The following is a 22,087-nucleotide window of genomic DNA, read 5'->3' as shown; positions in this document are numbered from 1 at the left end:
CGTAAGATTTAATTTAAAGGCAGCAATTTCCCACTCAGCAAGGACTGAGTGGGCATATGCGTATGACTAAATGTACGGTGAATCAGAGGGTGTGTGAATGAGGAAGTGCGTCTCTACATCATCACAGAAGTGCTGCGAGTACTCCTGTGTCAAAGGACTGGCGTAGGAAATGGATTTGCTCTCTGAGAGTAATGCGTAGGACTTTGTTATAAAGACAAGCTCTGTCCTCAGTGTAGAGCACAGTGTTATTATTTCCCATCTAATGAATTTCTGTTTGTGTCACTCTGCATCCGTGTCACATGGTGTTGTTCTCATATATAAAAATATCTTCCAGGTGATTTGGTGTCCCGGGCCATGCACCACCTGCAGCCGCTGCACATCAAAAACCCCAGCAATGGGACTCCAGTCCACCAGAAGGCCAACACCACAGTGCACTGGGAGCCCGAGGCCCTCTACACCCTGTGTTACTTCATGCACTGCCCACAGATGGAATGGGAGAACCCAAACGTCGAGCCCTCCAAAGTCACTTTACAGACGGAGAGGTGAGTCCAGCAGTGTCCCTGGAAGCGATGGCACCTGTGCACTGATGGTTCAGTCCAATAATTTGCCCAAAAAAACTCACAAAAGTGTACAAGGTTCTTGATAAACGTCTGGCACAATTCAGTTTTTATGTTGAATGGCCTGTGATGACTCTATCCACACTACAAACTGTGTCTTTTATTTCTGGCTTTACATTTAATTAGCGGGGACTGGTAATAATCTGAGGAAATCCCTGGGGAATATAACCTACTAACATGATATCATATAAATGATATATGTGGTTGTAAATGATAAAAACTGACAAAAGAAAGCTGCATTTTTTTGAAAGCTTTGAAATGGAACAGGCCTTGGCGGCGACAGATAATGTATTCACTCTTTAAATTCAGACTTTGTAGTGTGTCCCTGAGCAAGGAACAAAAAAAAAGAATCTTTTTCACATGAGTTCCTTCTTCTTCGCCGTTCACTTTAGTCAATTAGATAGCTCGGACACTGTGATGTGCGTCTGCCTCCACTCATCAAACTGATTTCTGTCTCTGAGAAATGTTTGTGTAAGTTAAAATCCAATCTCCGAAAATTTGCATCACCCACACTTCTGGCACTCGTTACACACTGTAAAAGCACTTCATTGAGCGGGCACGATTTCCAAATGCTCGCCGTCTTGATACGTAGACACATAAATCCTGTCATACTGCAGCTGTCAGTTAGTGGCACAGTGCAGCTAGAATAATTGTGACTTTTTTAAAGGCTTGTACAGACGCTCCTACTTTCTTGCATTAGTTTTTCGCCCCACAAGCGATCCGGTAAGATGCTGCGTGGGCTGGTCAGCGCTGACACTTCCCTAGGCATTGAACAGATTGATGGGAACCAGGGGGACTTCACTTGGATGGGCGGATGGACAGATATTCCAACATCTTTCCTCCACTCTGAAAAGATAAAACTCCTTCCTGACGACCCTGGGGAGCCAGAGGAATGTCAGGCGGAGTGTCATGTCAGCAGACTCTCGGGTCCCTGGAGAGAAAATTCTCTATTTAGCATTCTGCTGAAAGGTTGAAGACGAGCAGAAAGGACCTGAATAACACAGTGGGATAAGAGGGAGACAGACTGAGAGTAAATGAGATGAAATAATCTCTCAGGGTTGTTTTGTGAAGCTTCTGATAAGCCTCTATTAGGTGAAAAATTATCGAATGGAAGTAAATGGCTGAAATGACTTTTACACCTGAGCTTTAAATATCTACCTGACGTTAAATTACCCTTAGAAGAGGAACATTGGTTTATCACTCAAATTTTTGAAGTCTCGAAGAAATATGACGACTCCAGATGAAGTTAGAATATTAGCAGAGGAGCAGTAGATTACGGTTCATGATATATTCAGTATTTCAGCCCAGACTTTTACTCCAAAGGGGGAATTTTTACAATGGCAGCGCTGGGTGTTGGTTGTTGCTGCAGGCCTGCTGTCTGTAACGATAGATAACATTACCCTCAGTGTTTTCGTTCTGGACCGGGCCTCCCTCTGTTTCAAACCTCGAACAGTAAATATGTCTTTTGGGAAGCAGACATTAGAGCACAAGCTCTGAGAAAAGGGAGGAGGTCTGAATTGTCATATTAGTCAGCCAACAGTTAAACAGCAGTGAAGAATTTTTTTTTTTTTTTAAACTCTTGCCAGAGTTCAAATTCCTGGCAGACTGTAGGTGTAAAGACAAGGATAGATTTGCTCGTGGAATGAGAAACTGACGCACACAAAATGTCGACTGGTCAAACACAGCATATCAATATCTAAAAGCTGCTGCCTTGATTAAACATGTGCTTACAGCAAATTTACAGAAGGACGAGGCAGCTGCACACACAGTAAACATTACAGTCCCAAATGGTCTCTCTCTGCTGAGTCCATGCTTCTGTTTGAAATCATTTTTAGAGAAATTATCTTTGCTAGAGGGTCATGAGGGAGAAAAGCTCTAAAGGGACCTTTACTGATGGATCTGTAATATAATTATCTGACTATAACATGAAATTAGTCCATTTAATTTAATGTTTTAAGGATTTCTAATGTGCATCTGAGACTACTTCATGGTTTTAAAAGCCTTCGAGGAAAACAGTCTGTTTTATTATCATCTAAACCTGGATCGGCTGAGTCAGAATTACTCCTGACTTTACCATAATGAATGTTTCTTGTAGAATAAATGCATTTGTTGCTGAAAGTATACTGAATCACTGAGTTAATTTTAAACGGTATTCTCACAATGTCTAACTGCAAATGGCAGGAAAAAAAAAATCAAAAGGATTTTTCAAGTGTGTCCTGTCGACCAATGACCTGCTTTAAGGCACAGGCACGGCAAAAAGCCCATATCAGCCATATCCCAAGGTTCTGTTTGTCATTAGTTCACTAATGTAGAGTAGAGAAAAGGACCATTTCTATGAGACTGAGAGGATAATTATTATGAATGAGCAGGATTTACTGAAGGCACGGTGCCAGCGGATGGACTCATTTAAATCATTTAGATCCATGAACTTAATCCAGTTCGGGAGGACAATGTCTGTTTGGGGAGCCAGGATTTCTTTTACAGGGAATTGTGGCCAAATAAAAGAAGAATACAGCATTTGATGAGGCGGTTCATCTACCTGATGTGGAAATAAATGTCTGCTCGATGATTATTTTCACTTTTAAACATGTAGGTAAATCAAGGAGAGAAGTAGGCGGCTGATTCTGCGCTCACGTCATGTAGACGGGGGCGGAGGGGTAATGATGGGAGAGATTCCCATGTTTATGACTATATCTTTATCAGAAGATATAGTTTAAATTACTGTAAAACATCTTGTCAGGGAGTATTTGAAAAATATCTTTGTTCAGACCCATTTTCATGCAGAAAATGTTAAATAGAGGATCCATTAGCTTCAGCTCGGAGGCTCTGAAGAAAGTTCTTTTTTTTTTAAACAATCAAGTCCTCTTGGACATAAAGAAGTGATTTCACAAGTGGTATTATACTTGTTAAGAGACAGCTGGATGCTGAATAAGACCATTATTACCAGTTTTTCAGTCTGGGTTTTTCTCTCTAGGTTTTTTTTTTTCTTTCTCCTCTGAGCTCAGTGTGAATGTCCACATCGTGGCGTTGAAGTCAATGTGACTGAACGGATATCCAGCAGCAACTTCCGCAGCGCATCACTTTGACAGATGTCTCAGCATTGCTGTTCCCAGATAAAACAGTCACCTTGCACTTATCGTACCTGACAAACATTTTTCCCAGAGTTTTGGCTGTTATAACTCCGTCTGCCGCAGTGGAGCTTGGCGCTGATTGCTGGGCGGTGTGAGACTTTGTAATCCTGTCCTCTGAGGATGGAATAAGCCACTGCACTGCACAACAGAGCGGGACTGAGGCACCAAATCACGATATGGTTTCAGGACACACGCTGTGCAGTCGCTGGGTACCCGCTGTAGCTGCTGTAGATGTGCAGCAGTAACTGGTGGTGCAGTTTCAGTTTCCACAGTCTACGGATATTTAATATAACTGTAAGCCTCCATATTTCCTCAAAACTGAACTGAGTCACAGGTTCACTCTCTGATAAAAACATTAAAGCTTGTCACTGTTAACACAGCCTAAATGTTTTAAATTCCCAGAAGTTGACTGCGGCTTGGTTTACAAGTGACTGACCAACAGAGGACCGTCAAAATGTCCCCTGTTGGCTCAGTGGTCTTCTGTTGGTGAGTGTAGTTGAGTGTATAATGACGGTAAGGTCCTCTGTTGGATAGGTACGGAACTACACTCAGAGACACACACACGTACAGTGGTAATAGAAATAAATGATGAAGTATGAACATGTCAGCCAGGCAAGACCCATTACTGATTTTGATTAAAGAAGATAATTACAGCATTTAGGGAGGTTTCAGCATCTAGATCTCTTTTTCTTCGGGACTGTCTCAGTTATAAATTATGAATACTGACTTGGTGTAGCTTCCTTTTCATTTATCTGTGAGGGCATCTTTAATTAGAAAGTTTGTGGCTATCAATGTTGGACCAGAGTCTATTAAGTGATTTTGTTGGAAAGGTGAATGGAGCACACTGAGCATCATGAAACCTGTTTTACCAGGGGAAAACCTTAATGTGTCACCTAATCCAGCTTAATTAAAACATTAAACACAAATCTGTTTTCCTCTGCAGGCCGTTCCTGGTACTGCCCCCGCTGATGGAGTGGATCCGGGTGGCGGTCGCCCACACTGAGCACCGGCGAAGCTTCTCTGTGGACAGCGATGACGTGAGGCAGGCCGCCAGGCTGCTGCTCCCTGGTGTGGACTGTGAACCACGACAAATAAAGTGAGAATATTGTTCTCATAACTTAGTTTTAGGGCAAGAAGCCAGCAGCTCTGGAGGTAGAAAATAACCTCAGTGCTTTAGTTAAACCTCCAGATGAGATGAGCGTGAGATGAGGGATCAGGGAGGACTTTCAAGTAGGATCGGTTTATGAAAATATTTGAGGCAAAAAGTAGATCAATCAGTTAGTGAAAGTAGATCATTTTTATCCATGTTATCAGCGTTTAGAGATGGACTGTAGGTTGGTTTGTGATCCCTCGGCCTTTTGTCTGGTGCAATATTAAGGTCAAAAATTTCAGTTTTACCTTATGATCCAGATCTGCCCCAAACTTTAATGGGTTCTTATCTGGCCTGTGTACCAGCCCTCCACCAAGTTCGGGGCAAATCGGTTCCGTGCTTTTTTTGTGTAATCTTGCTGACAAATGAACAAACCAACGAACAAACAGAAACAGGTGAAAACATAACTTCCTTGGTGGAGGTAATAACGGTACCGCTAACCCAGACCTGACCCCTCTGGAGCTCTCTGATGATGCCTCAATCTCACTCTGGAGCCTCCCTGGCTTTGCTGTTGTTATTGTTGGTGGCAGTAGTAGTAGCCATAGTGGTAGTAGGTGTATTTGGAGTGGCAAAAAGTGCTTTTAGCATTACTACATATTTACTTATTGCACTGTCCCCCGTGTTTAACCATAGCTGCCTGTCTTGTCCTGTAAATGTGCTGTATTTTATACTGCAACAAAATATATAAAAAAAAAAAAAAACACAAAACACCGGACGAACATCATGAAAAGGTTCCTCTGTGACCTGTTGGAAACTTCAGCTGTGACAGCTGTTTGCAGCTTGGATTAAGAGGCTTTCCGGGAGACAGGGATGAGTAATAATGAGTCACAGCAAAAGGTGGAGACAAGCTACTTTAGGAAGTGAAGACAGTGGAGAACCAGAGTCGAGCAAAGAAAAATGACATGTTGATAAATGCAAACACTAGTGAATTGACTTTGTATGCAAACAGCTCAATACTTGAAATGAACTTATGATGCTGCAGCTTGTTTTCTGATAGCAAGAGTTAAAGTAGTGAAAAGCAGGGTAGCCTCATTTTCTGTTTCCTTCAGTGTGCAGTGGAGATGTATATCCACCGATCTCAAAATCCATTTCTGAGATAAACTCCCACTTAATCACAGTAATGGATCTGTTTATTCCATCTGCAGAGCGGAGGATTGTTTCTGTGCCACCAGAAAGCTGGACGCAGCCTCCACAGAGGCCAAGTTCCTGCAGGATCTGGGCTTCAGGATGCTCAACTGCGGACGGACGGACCTGGTCAAGCAGGCCGTGAACCTGCTGGGGCCTGATGGCATTAACAGCATGAGCGAACAGGTCTGGCGCTTAACACACACTCCTACACATACACACGGCATTAGCATCACACACCTACACAGGCATAGTGGAGAGTGGTACACAATGAATTGCGCATTTCTAACAAGTATTACCTGGCAACCCATCCCAGTTCACACACACGCTGGGCACAGACTGCTGCCTGTGAGTAATGCAATGTGATAAATTCTTATGCCATGATACAACTTTTCTAAATTCACATTATTTGCAAACCACACTTTAAATTTTTGTCAGGATCTGTGATGTCGGGCAGCAACGAATTTCATTATCGATTAATTTACAGATTTAATTGCTGATGTCAAAACTGTCAGTCTACACTCAATAACCCGTAATGACAAAGTGAGGCCCTTCCTGCCTGGTTACTCAGCTGGACAGCAGCTCTAAGACGATTCCCAGTGGTTCCAAACTTCTTCCATTTCACAATTATTGAGGCCACTGAGCTCCTGGGAACACTCAAGAGTTTTAGAAATGGTTTTATACCCTTGACCTGATCTATGCCTCGTCTCAAGTTTATTGCGAAGGTCTGCAGAGAGTTCCTTGGACTTCATGGCTTGGTTTTTGTTCTGACACGCAGTGTGAATTGTGGGACCTTCTGCACACAGGTGCCCAGTAAGTTTGCAGTCAGTTCAATTTGCCTCAGGTGGTCACAATTCAAGCAAACAGGATGCACCTGCCACAGCAAAGGGTCTGAACACTTCTGGAAATGAGAGATTTCTGAACTGGATTTTTAATAAATTTGCAAAAAAAAAAGCTGTTTGTTTTTACTTTGTCATTGTGGGTGATTTAGTGTAGACTAATTTCAACAGTTGATCCAAAAAATGAGGAAGACAGGAATGATCTGTTGTTCCATTTGTACCTGATACTGCAACACTTTACGTGGACTGAGCTCGCTTTGACCATCGGGTCGATATCTCAGCCTCACTGCATCCAAGTGTTAATGTCATTTGGGAATTTCTAAACTCCCCAGTCAGTGGAAATACTGGTTTTTCCTTGCGCTGCTAAGAGGAAGATAATAGTGCAGCCTGATCTTTCCATGGTCAGAAAGCTGTGTCTGGTTAGGCTCAGTTAAGAAACTCTGAGCAGGTCTCCACTCAGATATGCTTAAACAAAAACAGTTTTGAATGATTTGTTTCTAAGGGAAGCTTGTATCTTAAAAAAAACACACAGATTTCATGTTATCCCTGGTTCCCTGAAGTGTCTATGGGTCCTTATCAGTCCTTATCAAACAAATTGTATTGACAGACACTTTTCCTCCTCACTCCTCTCATAAATCACAGGCCACAGTGACATACAGGCTTTTATTTCCTAGTAAAACCAGCTAAAAGGTGCAAGGGACCAGACAGCGTTACAGGAGCAATAAAGTCAAATCTGCTGTCTGTCATCACGGCTGAGAGGTATTTGAACTCATCATGACGATCATCAGGGTCCGTCGTCTATCGCGCTTTAGCTGTCTGCTGATTAAGTAGATCGGTGTCCAGGAAATATTTCAGAATGAATCACCACAAAGGGATATCAGTCTTCAGCATAAAGTGCTGTGGTGTGTTATGAGCCCGTCGTAAAAGGCCTTTGTTGAACATAATGGCCCAGATCAGACGTATGATTGAAATCGGTTTTATGGAAGCTCGTCCAGAACACTTTAAAATGCGCTTTGCTTCTGATAAATGGGAAGAACTTGCCGCTCGGTTTACAGTGAAGTTCGTTTTTAATTTTTCTCTTTGCAATAACACTTCAGCGAAGCTTCACCGTGCAGCTCGGAGCATAATGTGTGTGGGCATGTCAGGCTCAAGAGAGTGCTCTGTGCATATGGTGGCATGCGGAGATATAAGATGTTATGTTGGGAGTTTCACAGCCCACCTCTGCTGTCGCTCACACTGTAAAGACGCAGTTATTTTGAGGCAGTTCTGATTACGTCTGGAAAATTAGAACCTGCATGCAACTGCTGGAACTGTCCCTGATTGATGAGGAGGAAATGGGCTCTGAGCTGGATGTTATGTGTGAGCGCTGTGTATTGTTTCGCGCAGTGTTCAGGCATGGAGCAGATTAGCAACCAGCAGTGACCTTACAGCATGCACATATGGCACTTCAGAGGTTCCTTATGACAGAATGGTGATTTAAAGAACATTACGTAAAGAGGGACTTGGAGACTGAATTGCTTTGCATTGGTTTCCTGTAGAACTAATGTGCACAGCTGTTGGTGAGCTCCTTATAGCACTGCTAATGGCCTCTTAAGGGCTTTGCTGTTAGCACTGAAATCCACGTTCATATTTTTCATGATCTGGTTAAGAGAAGTGACCGATGATTTCACCTTCACGGATGTTTCTTTGCTATGATAATGTCTCAATGTGCTCACCTTCAGCAGGCGAGTGCGCTTATTTCAATGGCCGGTGTGGACAGGGGGAAGGATCACAGATTCCTTGTACTCATGGGCATGTGAGCATTTAAGTTTTAAGCTCTTGATTTGAGTGTACAGTAGTTTAGTCTGAAATACAACCATTCTGTCTTTTTATACCGTCATTTGGTTTTCAGTACCTGGCTACGCTGATACGCTCTTATCTGATGCAAGGTCGCAGGAGCTGGAGCCAGATCCCAGAAATTATTAGGGCGGGTTACAGGACCACCAGTCTGTCACAGAGCTGCCACACATGCCCTCACATTCACACCACTTAAATGGTGAGGGCAGTTGAGGGTTTCCAATCCACCAAACCTGAATGTGTTTGGACCATGGCGGGAAACTGGAGTAAAGTCGACACAGAAAAGCTCCAGGCACTGGATTCAAACCTTAGATCTGCTAAACACTCATCTCTATTTCTCACCTTGACCAAATAACCCAAGGTCAAACATTATTATCTATCCTCCTCCAGAAAAGTTGTGAGTATGACGAGGTCTATGAAAGTTATAGGACAGTTTATGGGTTTTGACTTTGCTGCTTTGTAAGTAAAAGAACAACTGGCGGTTTAATACATGTTTCATCCAGTTCAAACAGCGTAACCCCCTTTGTTCCTACCTCCTGCAGGGAATGACCCCTCTCATGTACGCCTGTGTCCGCGGCGACGAGGCCATGGTCCAGATGCTGCTCGACGCCGGAGCCGACATCAACAGCGAGGTCAGTGTCGACTGTCAGTCTGTCAGACGCACCAAAGTCACATTGGTTCCACATTTTTGTATTTGTCACAGTATGTTCATTTACATTTGTTTCTGTGTACCAGTGAAAACGATGAACCAGCTTTGTGTTGCTCCCACCCCCACTCCCCCCACCCCACCCCACCCCACCCCTCCTCTCTGTCTGTCTCCATTGTCTCACCTGCTCTCGGCATGCTCGCTGTTCTCCTGGCAGCTCATTACATGAAGTGCACTGATAAGCAATAAACGAGGATCATTTGCACAGTAACAATGATGGTTTGTCTCTGCGCTGATGTAGAATAATAATCCACTGATAGTCCCTCAGTGCAGACAGTTACTTCATTACATTTTACACTGTAGACATCCAGCAGCAGTTTGCATTATACCACATCAATAATGCATTACTGTTGTACGAGTGCGTGCACTTAGTGTAACTTGCTACCGCAGACTGTGCGTGAAGCATGAACTTCATCGCGCTTATTTATTATGTTGAAGTAAGAACAGTAGAAGTGAAGCTATGTTTTCATAAACTCTGCAGTGTGTCCTGTTGTGTGTGTGTGTGTCTGCGTGTGTGTGTGTGTGTGTGTAGCTGCTTCAGTCTCAGTTGGCGATAAGAATATGCAAGAATAGAAATGCTTCACGGACTCTCCTCCCCCACAGTGACCTCATTGTCGACTCTTGTGGTTGCTCCATTGGTTCAGTGCTCGTATTTAGTGCAGGTGTGTTGACTCAAAAGCAAAGTGCTACATGTAGAAATCACACAGAGATTATTTATTGATAAAATGCTAAAGGGACAGTTCATGCAAATTATAAATAAAACTATTTCTTCACGTATTTCTAATGGCCATACAGGTAGTTTTGATTTTATGTCTCAGTGTTTTGAGATAATTTATCTGCTATCACAGCAATACAGTGAGGGCGAATGAAATTATGTTTGTTCTTCCTCGAAGCAATGACTCTTTCCCAAAACAATCTCCTGGTTTTAGTCACAAGATGATTAGTGGGATGATTTTAATTTAGATTTGTGATTTTTTTTTGTCTTGGGAAATTATTTGGTCTCTAAAGATAATTTAAAACAAACAGCTGGAAAAGTAAAGAGAACTGAGCCTTTAAGTAAAGTCAAAGCAGATGATGTTGCACATCAGTGATTCACCATCACTATTTAAAACGTTTAGTTAAAGTGCTGCTCTTTAGTATTTATATGTTAAGATATTGCAGGCAGTGATGCCGTCTGTTTGTGCTGAAGCTGCCTGATATTATAAAGTAATTAATAATTTATCACTGTGAACACAGAAGCACTAACAGTCCCACTGCTGTTCAGCGTCAGAGTTCGAATGAAATGTGACATTATATTAAACGTGTGTTTGAGAGAGGCGTCCTCCAGGCGACATTTAGAAACCATTTCTATAATTTACTCCGTGACGAAGCCACTTTAGGAATCACAGAACAACATTGGACTGTATGGCTGTTTAATTTTTACTCTGCTTTGTTCGTGAGTCAGCACCACCCGTCTTCACAGTGTTTGTAGTCTTTGCCAATGTTGTATTTTCTCTCTGGTTTCATTCCCCTTTGAAATGAAACACTGTTTAGAGATGCAGCTAGGCAGATAGCACAGAGTGTGGCCAGACAGCCCTGCTCAGGCACATGTGCAGTAACTGTCTCACGTTTAGAGAAGAGGATTGAGATGAGCCGTAGACCTGAAGATTTTCTGTGAAACTCAGGAGGAAAATCTCCCTCTGCCATCCCGCCCTCCTTTGCTTACAATTCTCTTCCTGCATACCGCTTCTCGCTCCTCCTCCCTCCTCCCCCATCTCCCGCCCTGAGCTGTGAATGTTAATGGCTGTATATCTCTCTCCCTGAACTTCACCTATGACTTCCCAGGTGCCAAGCACAGTAAACAAGCACCCCTCAGTTTATCCTGAAACGCGCCAGGGGACGCCACTCACTTTCGCCGTGTTACACGGACACGTCCCTGTCGTGCAGGTAGTGACGTTTATGACCTGTAACCATTAACCTGTGGCCATTGCCCTGACCTTTGCACCAAAGTGAGGATGATAATGATGATGATGATTATTATTATGGTGCATCATAATAATAATGATGATGCCATGTGTCCTTCTTTTTAAATTCTCCTTCTTGATCCTATTTGTGCAGTAATCATTTCTTTGTGGAGAGGACTTGGTCAAGGCAAACTCTCCATATTAAGTTTGTTTTTAATAATGTATGCTCTTACGATGTGCAGATGAGTCACCCAGTCCCCTGGTTTTCACCATAACTGAATCTAAGGATTGGTCCTACAGCAGCAGAGAGAAAGTTCCAGAGGCAAACTGAACAGAACAGACCTCAGCCAGCCTTACACGCAGCCTCGGGGATGCCAAAGTGCAGTGTTTTGTTCACTTCTGTTCAGTTTTAATATATAATACATTTTGTTGCACTAATTACTGTATGAGCTGACACTGGCTGAAAGCCTGATGAACACCGTCGCCTTCAGGATTTTTTCAATTATTAATCTGCACAACCGCAATCAGAGTTTTTTGGGGATAAAAAAAAAAAAAAAAAGAATTGATTCTTCCTTTCTCAACTCAACAACAACAATAAGCCCCCTCCTCCACTCCACACAGAAGCTAATGAGGAAGTGTAGCTAGGACTGTGTTTAGTGTCCAGAGCTCGGACAGTTTCTAAATGAGGTGGTTTGGGTCTCCGGCAGTTGACTTTTCGTCTTGCCAAGCCTGACTGTAACACACCATCTCCCCTTCGCCTGTTTTCTTCCTCCCTGCTCTCCTCCTCCTGGTTTGTTTTCCTCCTCCCTCCCTCCCTCTGTCTCTACCTCTTCCCGTCCCTGCCACAGTTGTTGCTGGATAATAGAGCGAATGTGGAGGGCGCCCTGCAGGATGGGGCGGAGAACTACACAGAGACGCCGCTTCAGCTGGCCGCTGCTGCAGGTAACCACAGCGACGACGTGGATTCATCTTCACTCAGAAGAATTCCTGACGTGCATATTTGACCCAAGTATTCTTATTCTTGAAACAGCGTATAAGGGATTAGTCATGACATGTTTGATTCTAAGCTCACCAGAAGGCATTCTTACTCTGCTTTAATCATCTAATTAATTTATCACTTTCAATTACTATCTGGGATTCAAGACCGCAGTGAATTTTAAATGCTGCTTCTCATGACTGCTGCTGCTGTATGGTTGTGCAGCCATGTATGAAAAAAAACCTGCAGCGGGTAGTTTGACTCAGTCAAAATGGGCTTTAAACTGTCACAGCAGAACCGAACTGAGCTATCTAAGCGATAGCTTGTCATTTTGAAAAGCTGATTTTCTTTTTTTTTTTGTCGGGAGTTAAGGGAGAAACTCGATTCCACTCTCACATCTGTCCAGTAGATGTGAAATATTTTTAAATATAAATAATAAAGATAGTTCAAACACAACAGGTGACACACAGGAGTGTCTCTAGGAAGGCGTAGGCGGCCACATTGCCATAGTAACAAGATTAAAACACACAGCCGCGGATAATGAACACTATTAACATCCTACTCATTAAATAATAAATAATGTAGATGAAATAAAGACCACAGTCCCAGAGCTCATTTTGTTAATGAATAGCAATGAGTGAGAAACTTTCCAAGCACAGAATAATTTTATGCAGGTTCAGACTCATTTTCTGACTCATGCCTGTTTTTTACTTTACTGTCACATTAACTTTACGGGGACATAAAAGCTGGAATAAGCAGTGTGTGGAGCAGTGTCTTGATTGCAGAGTCTTATTTGTGTTCACTGAAGTGTTAGTGTTAAAGTCTTTGAACAGATTTCACTGCTGCGCCCGCTCGATTTAATGTAAAGTGGAATCCAGTGAATGTGAGAAGAGTAATTTGCTGATTAATATTTTGTTGTTTAACACTTTAAAGAGCCTCCCTTCACCTTCACCTTTACATGCGTAAAATTATTTTATTTAAGTCATTAAAGCTGTCAAATGGAAATGCAGTAAATGGAAAAGTAAAACATTTCCCCCAGTGGCATCAAAGTACCTCAGAATAGTACTTAAGTGCATCCGCTTTTTATTTGAGTGTGCTTCCCCTTTATTCACGTTTTGCTCTGTAGGTAACTTTGAGCTGGTGAGTTTGCTTTTGGAAAGAGGGGCAGACCCCATGATCGGGACCATGTGTCGAAACGGCATCTCCTCTGCACCGCTGGGAGACATGAACTCATACAGCCTGGCAGCAGCACATGGCCACAGGTATTACAGGCAATCACACACACACACACAGACACACACAGGAACACACACACATGCGCCAGCCACCGGAGATATATCCATTACCACGGTATTGATCCATTTACACACTCTGTCCTGGTCCATCTGCTTCTCACAGAATCCTGCAGTATATGAGAGGCAGATATCTCGGTTTCCCTGTCGGACAGCAGGCAACGATTAGCGCTGCAGTCTATTCAGCGGCACTTATGGCTTCAGTTTGACATCATTTCCCTGCAGCTGAGTAAGATAAAGCCCATTAACATTCAGGGCAGTGAGAGCTGTCAGGAAGTGGAGGGGAGGCACAAGCCAACAACACAATGCAGCATTATGAAGACAATCAGTTATAGTATGATGATCGTGCTGCGGCGCATCGTGAGCAGGTTCAGACTGCATGGGACTGAATGTGAGGTGGTTGGGTGCAGGAGATCTCACATGACATGAGGTGAAGTTTGTATAGAAAACACAGGCTCAGTCGAAAACAGACTTGTACACTGCTCTTTCTCTCCGGTTCCTCTTTTGAAATATTATGTCAGCGTAGAATTTAAAAAATCAAGACAGCTGTGGGTTTTTGTTTTGTTTGTCTGTTTTAGTTAATATAAACCAGTATTTTACAACTTAAACTTTTCATGCACTTTTTAAACCTTTTTAAACCATAAATAATTAAAGGAAGACACATTAAGAATGTGCTCGTTATTACCCAGAGTCATATGAGATATCTGTTTTATCCCTGGGTTTTCAGTAGAGGGACTAGTCCTGGATAGTTTTAGCCTAACTAAACATAAACACTGGAAGCAGGAGAAATGAACAAGTCTCCACCAAACGAGGAAGAAAATAAATCTTCAAATAGTCTCTGACTTGTTTTTCTTACATGTTGTATCATGTTAGCCGTTGTGGTTGTGCTCAGAGTGGAAAGATGCGGGCTTCTAAACGAGGACCTCCTTACTGAAGCAGATGATGCAGTGAAGCGTCCTCAGGTTGTGATCACACTGTGTACGTTACGCGTTGAGGTTCATTCTCCTCAGAGGAAGGCATCTGTTTTTGCTGCATCATTCTGTTGCAGAATCGGTGCGATGTTGTGATGCAGCACCAGTGAAGCTGCAGAGTAAAACAAATGTCATATTTACTACAGCACCACTTGCTGAGGGGGTAATCGTTTTGCTTTCTATATTATGACTCTACGGACCAGTGACACAGGTCCAGAGCACGTAATTATGCCTCAATAAGTGCATTAGAATATTTTGAGTGTCATCATAGCTGGAGAGCTGAATGGGCTTAATGTGGAGTTAACACAGTATGTGTAGGTCTAATTTAGAACCATTTTCCGATGTGTGATCAGCCACTTCACAGCTTTCCTTCCTGCTAGTGACCCCAGGCCATTCTGTGTGTTTTGCAGTTTCTCCCCGCAGCTTCCTTCCATATTTACCTCTTCCCTCGACCTCAAAACAATCTGCCATTCTTTCTTATCGCTCTGCTTTCCTTTAATCTCTATCGGTGTCTTTATCTCCTCCCTCTTCCCCCTCCAGGAACGTCTTTCGGAGGCTCCTGTCGCAGTCGGAGAAGGAAAAGGGGGATGTCCTCTCCCTGGAGGAGATCCTGGCCGAGGGTTCGGATCCCGGGGAGAAGAGGTTGGCTCTGCAGGCCAACAGTGGAGGGACCCTGCGAACAGGAAAGGCCAAACTGAGAGCCCTGAGAGAGGCCATGTACCATAGCGCAGAGCACGGCCATGTGGACATCACCATAGACATCCGCAGCTTAGGTCAGATTTACTAATACATGCTTCACTGGCGCACATGCCTCGCTCTCTGGTGCCTCCAGCTGTCCTGGAGATGTGCTCATGCTGTGCCTGTCCTGTCCCGTCCTGTCCAGTCCTGTGCTTTCCTGTACACACCCTCAGCAATCACCGTTACTCATCCAACCATGAAACAGTCTCAGAAGCAGGATTTTTTATATCCGAGGTGATAATAGCTTCACCCAAAGGTGTGAACATGATGATGCAGCCGTTTCCTCAAGCAGTGCTCATCTTGCAGACGTGGTAATCATCAGCTGTCACCCGACATTGTCCAGTTCATTGGGCACAAGACCTCGTGTGGCTGTTGATTAGGATTAATTGATTTTAGTTGACAAAACAGTCGCACCACGAGGTGCGGTTGGTAGTTGTTGTGGAGCTGTTGGTTGTATCACATGATGTTCTTCGCCAGAGGGAGCTGCCCAGTTGTCTTGGAATTGTTGATGTTCAACTTTCCACTTGTTTTTGGGAAAACCACTGATATCTGTACAATAAATATGAATCTACATTCAGCAGACAGTTAGCTTAACTTTACGCAAAGACTGGTAACAGAGTGAAACAACTAGCCCGGCTCTGTCGGCTACTTGCACCTCTAAAGCTCAATAATTAACACGTTATATCTTGTTTGTTTTATCAGGACAAAAAAACAAAGTGTAAAAGCGGCATGCTGTGGTTTTATAAGGGATTAAAATAAGATATAACATGTTAATTAGTAAGCTTTAGAAGTGCCAGCAGACATAATCTCACCAGAAGAAAGTGTGTGTGATACAACTTAAAGCTCCTAAACAGTTGGTGAGATTGTTTTGTCAACTGCTGTTTCCAAGGTCAAGAATCACACTGTAAATCTCATGTAGTGAATTTTAAAATGTCAGAAAATGCCCATGAAAATGTCCCAGGGCCCAAGGCGGCGTCTTTAATTTGTCCAACCAACAGTCTGAAACACAAACACAAATTTTACGATGATATAAAACATAAAAAGCAGCAAATCCTCAAATTTTAAGAGGCTCAAACAAGTAAACATTTGGTTGCTAAATGACTTCGGTGATTAATCGTTGAATTTTCCACTCAGTCAATCAACTAATAATTTCAGCGGTGCTGTTGATGCACAGAGCTCCCACTGTCATGTCATGATTTATGTTTATTCCACTCACACATCAATCAGTGCTCATCATATTGTTGCTGAACATTACAGTCATTTTTTAACAGGACATCTTTTAATTATGTTCAAGTGCTGCCTTTTTATTCCCTCCGGAGCCTCCGACTAATCTAACGCTCACCGTGCAGTTGTCCTTCAGCTCGCACTAACACCATAAAGTGATGGAAACATGGTCGGTTCTCTCGCCCTTGAAACTGCTCAGACATCAGACTCTCTTTGCTGTGTGTGTGTATTTACCGTCCGTGTGGTGGTGTTCCCAGGCGTTCCCTGGACGCTGCACACCTGGCTCGAGTCCCTGCGTACCTGCTTCATCCAACACCGCCGGCCCCTGATCCAGGGACTGCTCAAAGACTTCAGCTGCATCCAGGAGGAGGAGTACACGGAGGAGCTGATCACGCACGGCCTGCCGCTCATGTTCCAGATCCTCAGAACCAGCAAGGTCACCGGGGCTTTCTTTTATGTGCATGTAAACAAAATGCTTGGTAGAGAAATATCAGACAAAGTAAGGCTGGTTTGCTGGGAATACAAACTGTCCTGTGCTCATGTGCTAGGGTGACATTAACACTCATATTTGCATATATTTAGTTGCACTCAAAACCATATTATCATACATTTGCATAAAATTTTGTCCCAGATAACTCGTGGAAAACAGAGGCCACAAAACTACAGTCTGTGTAAAGTTTGTGTCCTCACTTGTGCTGGTGTCTGTTTGCAGAACGAGGTGATAAGCCAGCAGCTGTCAGTTATTTTCACCCAGTGCTACGGGCCCTTCCCCATCCCTAAGCTGACGGAGATCAAGAAGAAACAGACCTCGCGCTTAGGTAAGAGAGCGACTTAAAAATAGTGGCTGCTCTTTTCCGTGTGCTTTCTGCATTAAACAAAGCTGAGTGACGAGGGAGTGACAGCGGGGTTAGAGTCAAAGTGGAAAGCTGGGGGATTCTTGTTTTTTTAGGGGGGGGGGGGGGGGGTGGGAAGTGGATTTGTCTCCAACTTTGCTGAGGTCAGAGATCAATTGTCAATCAAACTGTGTTTAATACTAGAAAACGTGTTCCTGTTTTACTCAGACTTTCAGCTCTTGAAGTCGCTGTAGGTGGCACTCCAGTCTTTCTTTTCAGATTTACAGATTAAAGCTTTTACACAGTGTCTGTAAGCTGAATCACTGTTGTAATACATGACTCTGTGCTTTAAAATGACAAACAGGCAAATACAAATGGATCAGAATGACAGGATTACAGCAATATTACTCCAGTTTATCGACTAACATTACAGAAAAATATTACAGTGCAGTTTGAGTCTGTGTGTATTTTCTGAATTCACTATGATGAGGAATGAAATATTTCATCAATTCAAGCTTCTATGGGACTGTATGAAATCTGTCAAAGTCCAGTTCGTGGTAAAGGGCAGGGTTACCAATTCAACACAGGGTGGTTTTGAGTTCATAACACAGATTTGACTTTGAACACTTATGATCATGATATGTTTTATAAGCAGATATCTGCATTCACATGTCACCACCGATGTGATTTATCTGTCTAATCTGGTATTAAAAGCGCCTTTGAAGTTGGGAAGGACGCAGACATCTCCACATTTCCATTTTTTTCCTTAGTTTTTTCTAATTAGGGCACGAAGAGGCAACGGAACATTCAGTGACTGTGCTGCAGCACCACCTGGTGTTCTGTTATTAACAGGATTAAAATAAAATGACTAATGGTTTGTTGTTTTGTGTGTGAAGAGAATTCATGCTTGAAAAAACCTTTGACGGTGAATTAATTAATCAGGATGCACTTTAAGAAACACCTTAAATGACCATATCAAATTCAAATTGCCTGCCCTGTGGAATACTGATGGCATGGGAATTGCTGTATTTTGATAATGCAGCACTGATAGCTAAGTGATTAATTGCCCTCATTAGCTTAATCTTCTGCTGTTTGCTGTTCTACAGCTTCATTTTAGGGGACTTGAATAATGATGCATTGTTAAGCTGGATTTTATTGTCATCGTCTTTCTTCTCAGACCCTCACTTCCTGAACAACAAGGAGATGTCTGATGTTACTTTCCTGGTGGAGGGGAAACCGTTTTATGCACATAAAGTTTTGCTGTTTACAGCTTCACCCAGGTAAAAGGAAAATGTTGCCTTGATGAAAGAGTTTATTGCTATTTTTCTTTGTTTTTTTTCTCACTTTAATTGAACAAAATTATAGTATGTAAAACAGCTGTGATGTATCCATGGTTTCTTCTGTTTCATCCAGGTTCAAGTCGCTGCTCCAAAACCGACCAGCAGCTGAAAACACCTGTATTGAGATTAGCCATGTCAAGTACAATATATTCCACGTAAGAAGTTTAAAACCCAAATCTACTGTGGTGTTTTGTTAGCATTTTCAAATTCAGAGTCACTCACAGGATCTGAAGTCAGAAGTTATTTTTATGGGATTTGATGATAGTAAAAATATAGAACATTACCAAAATAATCCTTTAATCATCAGCTGACAGATATGTAGATACCGAAATGTCTCTGATTGGCTACCATAGCCAAATATATCAGCCTGAGTGGATTAACTGTCGGGCTCCACTAATTTCTTTTTATTTTTTATGAGCAATTAATCTTGAGGTTATTTTTCATTTAAAATAAAAAACTGTAAATGATCCTATAGACTGAATCCTGTTCTCTGTTTCAGTTGGTCATGCAGTATCTGTACTGTGGAGGCACTGAGTCCTTGCACATACGCAACACTGAAGTTATGGAGGTAAGACAGACTGAACCGAAGCCTGCCGAGCGACAGCGCTAGTATTAGCTTTTCTAATCCCAAGTCCTGTGCCTCATTCTGTGTGGCTGTACTGTTCCCTGCAGCTCCTGTCTGCAGCCAAATTCTTCCAACTAGAGGCCCTTCAGAGACACTGTGAGATCATCTGCTCCAAGAACATCACCACCGAGACCTGCGTGGACCTCTACAAACACGCCAAGGTGAGAAACCACCTCTGTTTCTTGTAGTGACGGGGTGTTAGATGTAAGATTGTTGGGCCTAGTGGCCTCGTTCTTGAAAGCAGTTTTCTAAATTCTGTAAATAGAATTGTTTGTTTGTTTCACAGAGGGATTAATCAGCATTCTTATATTTGTTGATTTGGTTTTGGTTCACCTTGAGCTATATTACCTCAGTTTACTGTGACTATTTCACCTTTTGTAATAAAATATTTCACTTTAAGGGTAATTCAGTATTCAGAGTTTGGGCACCAGGGAGAGAAGGACCTTTTTTAATGCTGCGCTCCTGCTCAGCACCAGACAGCAAAGTCAGCAACAAGCTGCTGAACATAGTGGAACAACTAACAGCTAATGACCCAGATATGTCCTTCATGAGTCGGTGGAGACCAAAACAGAGCTAAGTGGACAGAGACATGCCTCCAAATGGATGCTAATATTTCTGACTAGCTGCTGAATGAGTTAACACTGATTGTTAACATGTTTTCCATGTAGTTTCTTCAATTCAGGCTTCAGAACAGTTGCTAACTCTCTTTGCTCTTTATCTCATTTTTTATTAATGCAGTTCCTTGGTGCCACCGAGCTTACAGCTTTCATCGAGGGCTATTTCCTGAAGAACATGGTGCTGCTGATTGAACTCGACAGCTTCAAGCAGCTTCTGTACGAACCTCCTCCTGCCGAGAGCCCCGTCTCCAGCCCCGGCATCTGCTCGGACATCCTCCACGACCTGGAGAAGACTCTGGCTATGCGCATCCACTCTATTCACCTCTCCACCTCCAAGGGCTCTGTGGTGTGATGCCGTCCTCTTCGGAGCCTTCCGATCCAGCCACAGCATCCATGTAACACCACAATTAACATCCAGTGTCCCGCTATACAGCCCCTTCCACCTGTCCTGGCCCCACCGCTGAAGAGGAGTTTTTACGTCAGGGATTCCCTTTAATTCTGCCTGTTGCAGCCAACTGACGGTCAACGTTGGCGAACTCGTTATCCTAATGGCTCCCGCTGATCACTTCACACCCCATACAGTGAGATAAACTGTTAAAAAAAAATTGACTTAACCCAGCAGTATCACTTAGACCTAACCATGATTATAAAACTTTCTATTGTATTTCATATAGAATACATGCATGAAATACACACTGTACACCTTTTTTTGCTTAAAAAGGTAGAGTAGAATTTTAACTAAAGCAGCTTTCTCATCATCTCTGATATGAGACTTTGGTTTACAAATAACATCACTCTATGGAAGTGGATGCCATTGCAGTATAAAGTTTCACACATGCCAAAACATGAATATAATCCTACTATACAACCAATAAAAGTGATTAGTAGCAATGCCAGCAGACAGACTTTTAGGTGGACTTATTTGAACTTATTAACATTTTATTCTGTCACTTCTGTGTTGGATACGTTTCACTGTGTTAAATCTACTGTGTGCAGAGGCCAAACTGATCACAGGAACTTCCACCGCGGCCGACACTGCAGCGCTGATTTGACTAAAGACGGCCCACTCAGTGAAATCTATGCTGACGTATGCTTGAAACACGGATGTCCAACTGGGAAATTAACTTGTGATAATAACTCCACGAACACTGTTGGGTTTTTTTTGGGTGGGGGGCGGGGGTTTGTTTTTGCATGACACCTCCTCAACTGAGCTGCCCCGATATTGCTTTTTATGCAGAGCTTACTTCACGGACCACTTTTGCAAAGGGTGGAAGTAAGGGAAAATGCTGCTTACTAACTTTGTATCCACTGCAAAACAGACTGGACTGAGCAGGATCTGGAAATGGATTTCGATTGGCAGGGAATTTCTCTTAAAGATATTTAAAGCAAAGTGTAAATATGTCCTGAAAGTCATTGTGCTGGTCCTTCTTCTTTTTTTGTAAACTGATGTACAATATTCTCCTACACTCGCTTGGCTGATGACACCAGTCTGATTGAATGTGCTCCCTGAACAGTTTGTTCCTGCTGTATGTCCCTGTTTATGCAAAGTTGCATGTTTAATCTGTTTGTATGACTCCTCCGTTTCGCTTTAGGTGTGCTTTCTGTGTAGGTCGGTAGGACTGAGCAGGGTGTTGATTGTTCCAGCTGAAGTCCAATCAAAGGATGCTCCCTTACATTATTTTACTGGTTCTGATACATTCCAGATTATCAGGGTAGATCACGAGATGCATTTCAGAGTCACTTTTTGTTTTATCTCATCTGAATTTCTCAGTAACATCAGCACTGAATTTAATAGAAGCACAAAGTAAACAGGGTTATGTGACTCACTGTGTTTCTGTTTTTATGTTCATTTTTCAATTTGCACATAAAAACACTTGACTGGACACTTCAGAAACTCAGAAAAAAGTCAAATGATAAAAATAAAAACAAAAACAAAATATGACCAAGTACAATGGAAGCATACAATGGAAGCACCTGAGCCAGTTATCACATCAGTAACTGAGAAAAGGGAACTGTTTGAAACCCTTTTTTTTTAATAAAAGATGAATTGGGCAATAATCTAATTTAATTTAAGAAAGGCAGATCTGACAATAACCAGTCCATGTTATATAACAAAGTTTTGTT

The 22,087-nt window shown here is 42.6% G+C and overlaps 1 protein-coding gene across 1 annotated transcript in view; it reads left to right on the top strand.

The window, feature by feature from the left end:
• Positions 1–21,883, top strand: part of LOC121176015 (ankyrin repeat and BTB/POZ domain-containing protein BTBD11-A) — a 124,259-nt gene extending 102,376 nt beyond the window's left edge. The window contains exons 3-17 of the mRNA XM_041029933.1: positions 335–542; positions 4,692–4,844; positions 6,044–6,209; positions 9,241–9,330; positions 11,229–11,330; positions 12,196–12,289; positions 13,450–13,585; positions 15,127–15,359; positions 16,806–16,984; positions 17,261–17,366; positions 18,559–18,661; positions 18,795–18,876; positions 19,221–19,289; positions 19,394–19,507; positions 20,085–21,883. Coding sequence (XP_040885867.1) covers positions 335–542; positions 4,692–4,844; positions 6,044–6,209; positions 9,241–9,330; positions 11,229–11,330; positions 12,196–12,289; positions 13,450–13,585; positions 15,127–15,359; positions 16,806–16,984; positions 17,261–17,366; positions 18,559–18,661; positions 18,795–18,876; positions 19,221–19,289; positions 19,394–19,507; positions 20,085–20,315 — 2,066 coding nt within the window. The 3' untranslated portion in view covers positions 20,316–21,883. The remainder of the gene's footprint in view (positions 1–334; positions 543–4,691; positions 4,845–6,043; positions 6,210–9,240; positions 9,331–11,228; positions 11,331–12,195; positions 12,290–13,449; positions 13,586–15,126; positions 15,360–16,805; positions 16,985–17,260; positions 17,367–18,558; positions 18,662–18,794; positions 18,877–19,220; positions 19,290–19,393; positions 19,508–20,084) is intronic.
• Positions 21,884–22,087: the final 204 nt, after the last annotated feature.

The sequence above is a fragment of the Toxotes jaculatrix genome, chromosome 22, assembly GCF_017976425.1.
Source record: "Toxotes jaculatrix isolate fToxJac2 chromosome 22, fToxJac2.pri, whole genome shotgun sequence".
In the NCBI taxonomy this organism is placed as follows: Eukaryota; Metazoa; Chordata; class Actinopteri; family Toxotidae; genus Toxotes; species Toxotes jaculatrix.
Note: the sequence above shows the minus strand (reverse complement) of the source record. Positions and strands in the feature narration are given on the sequence as shown.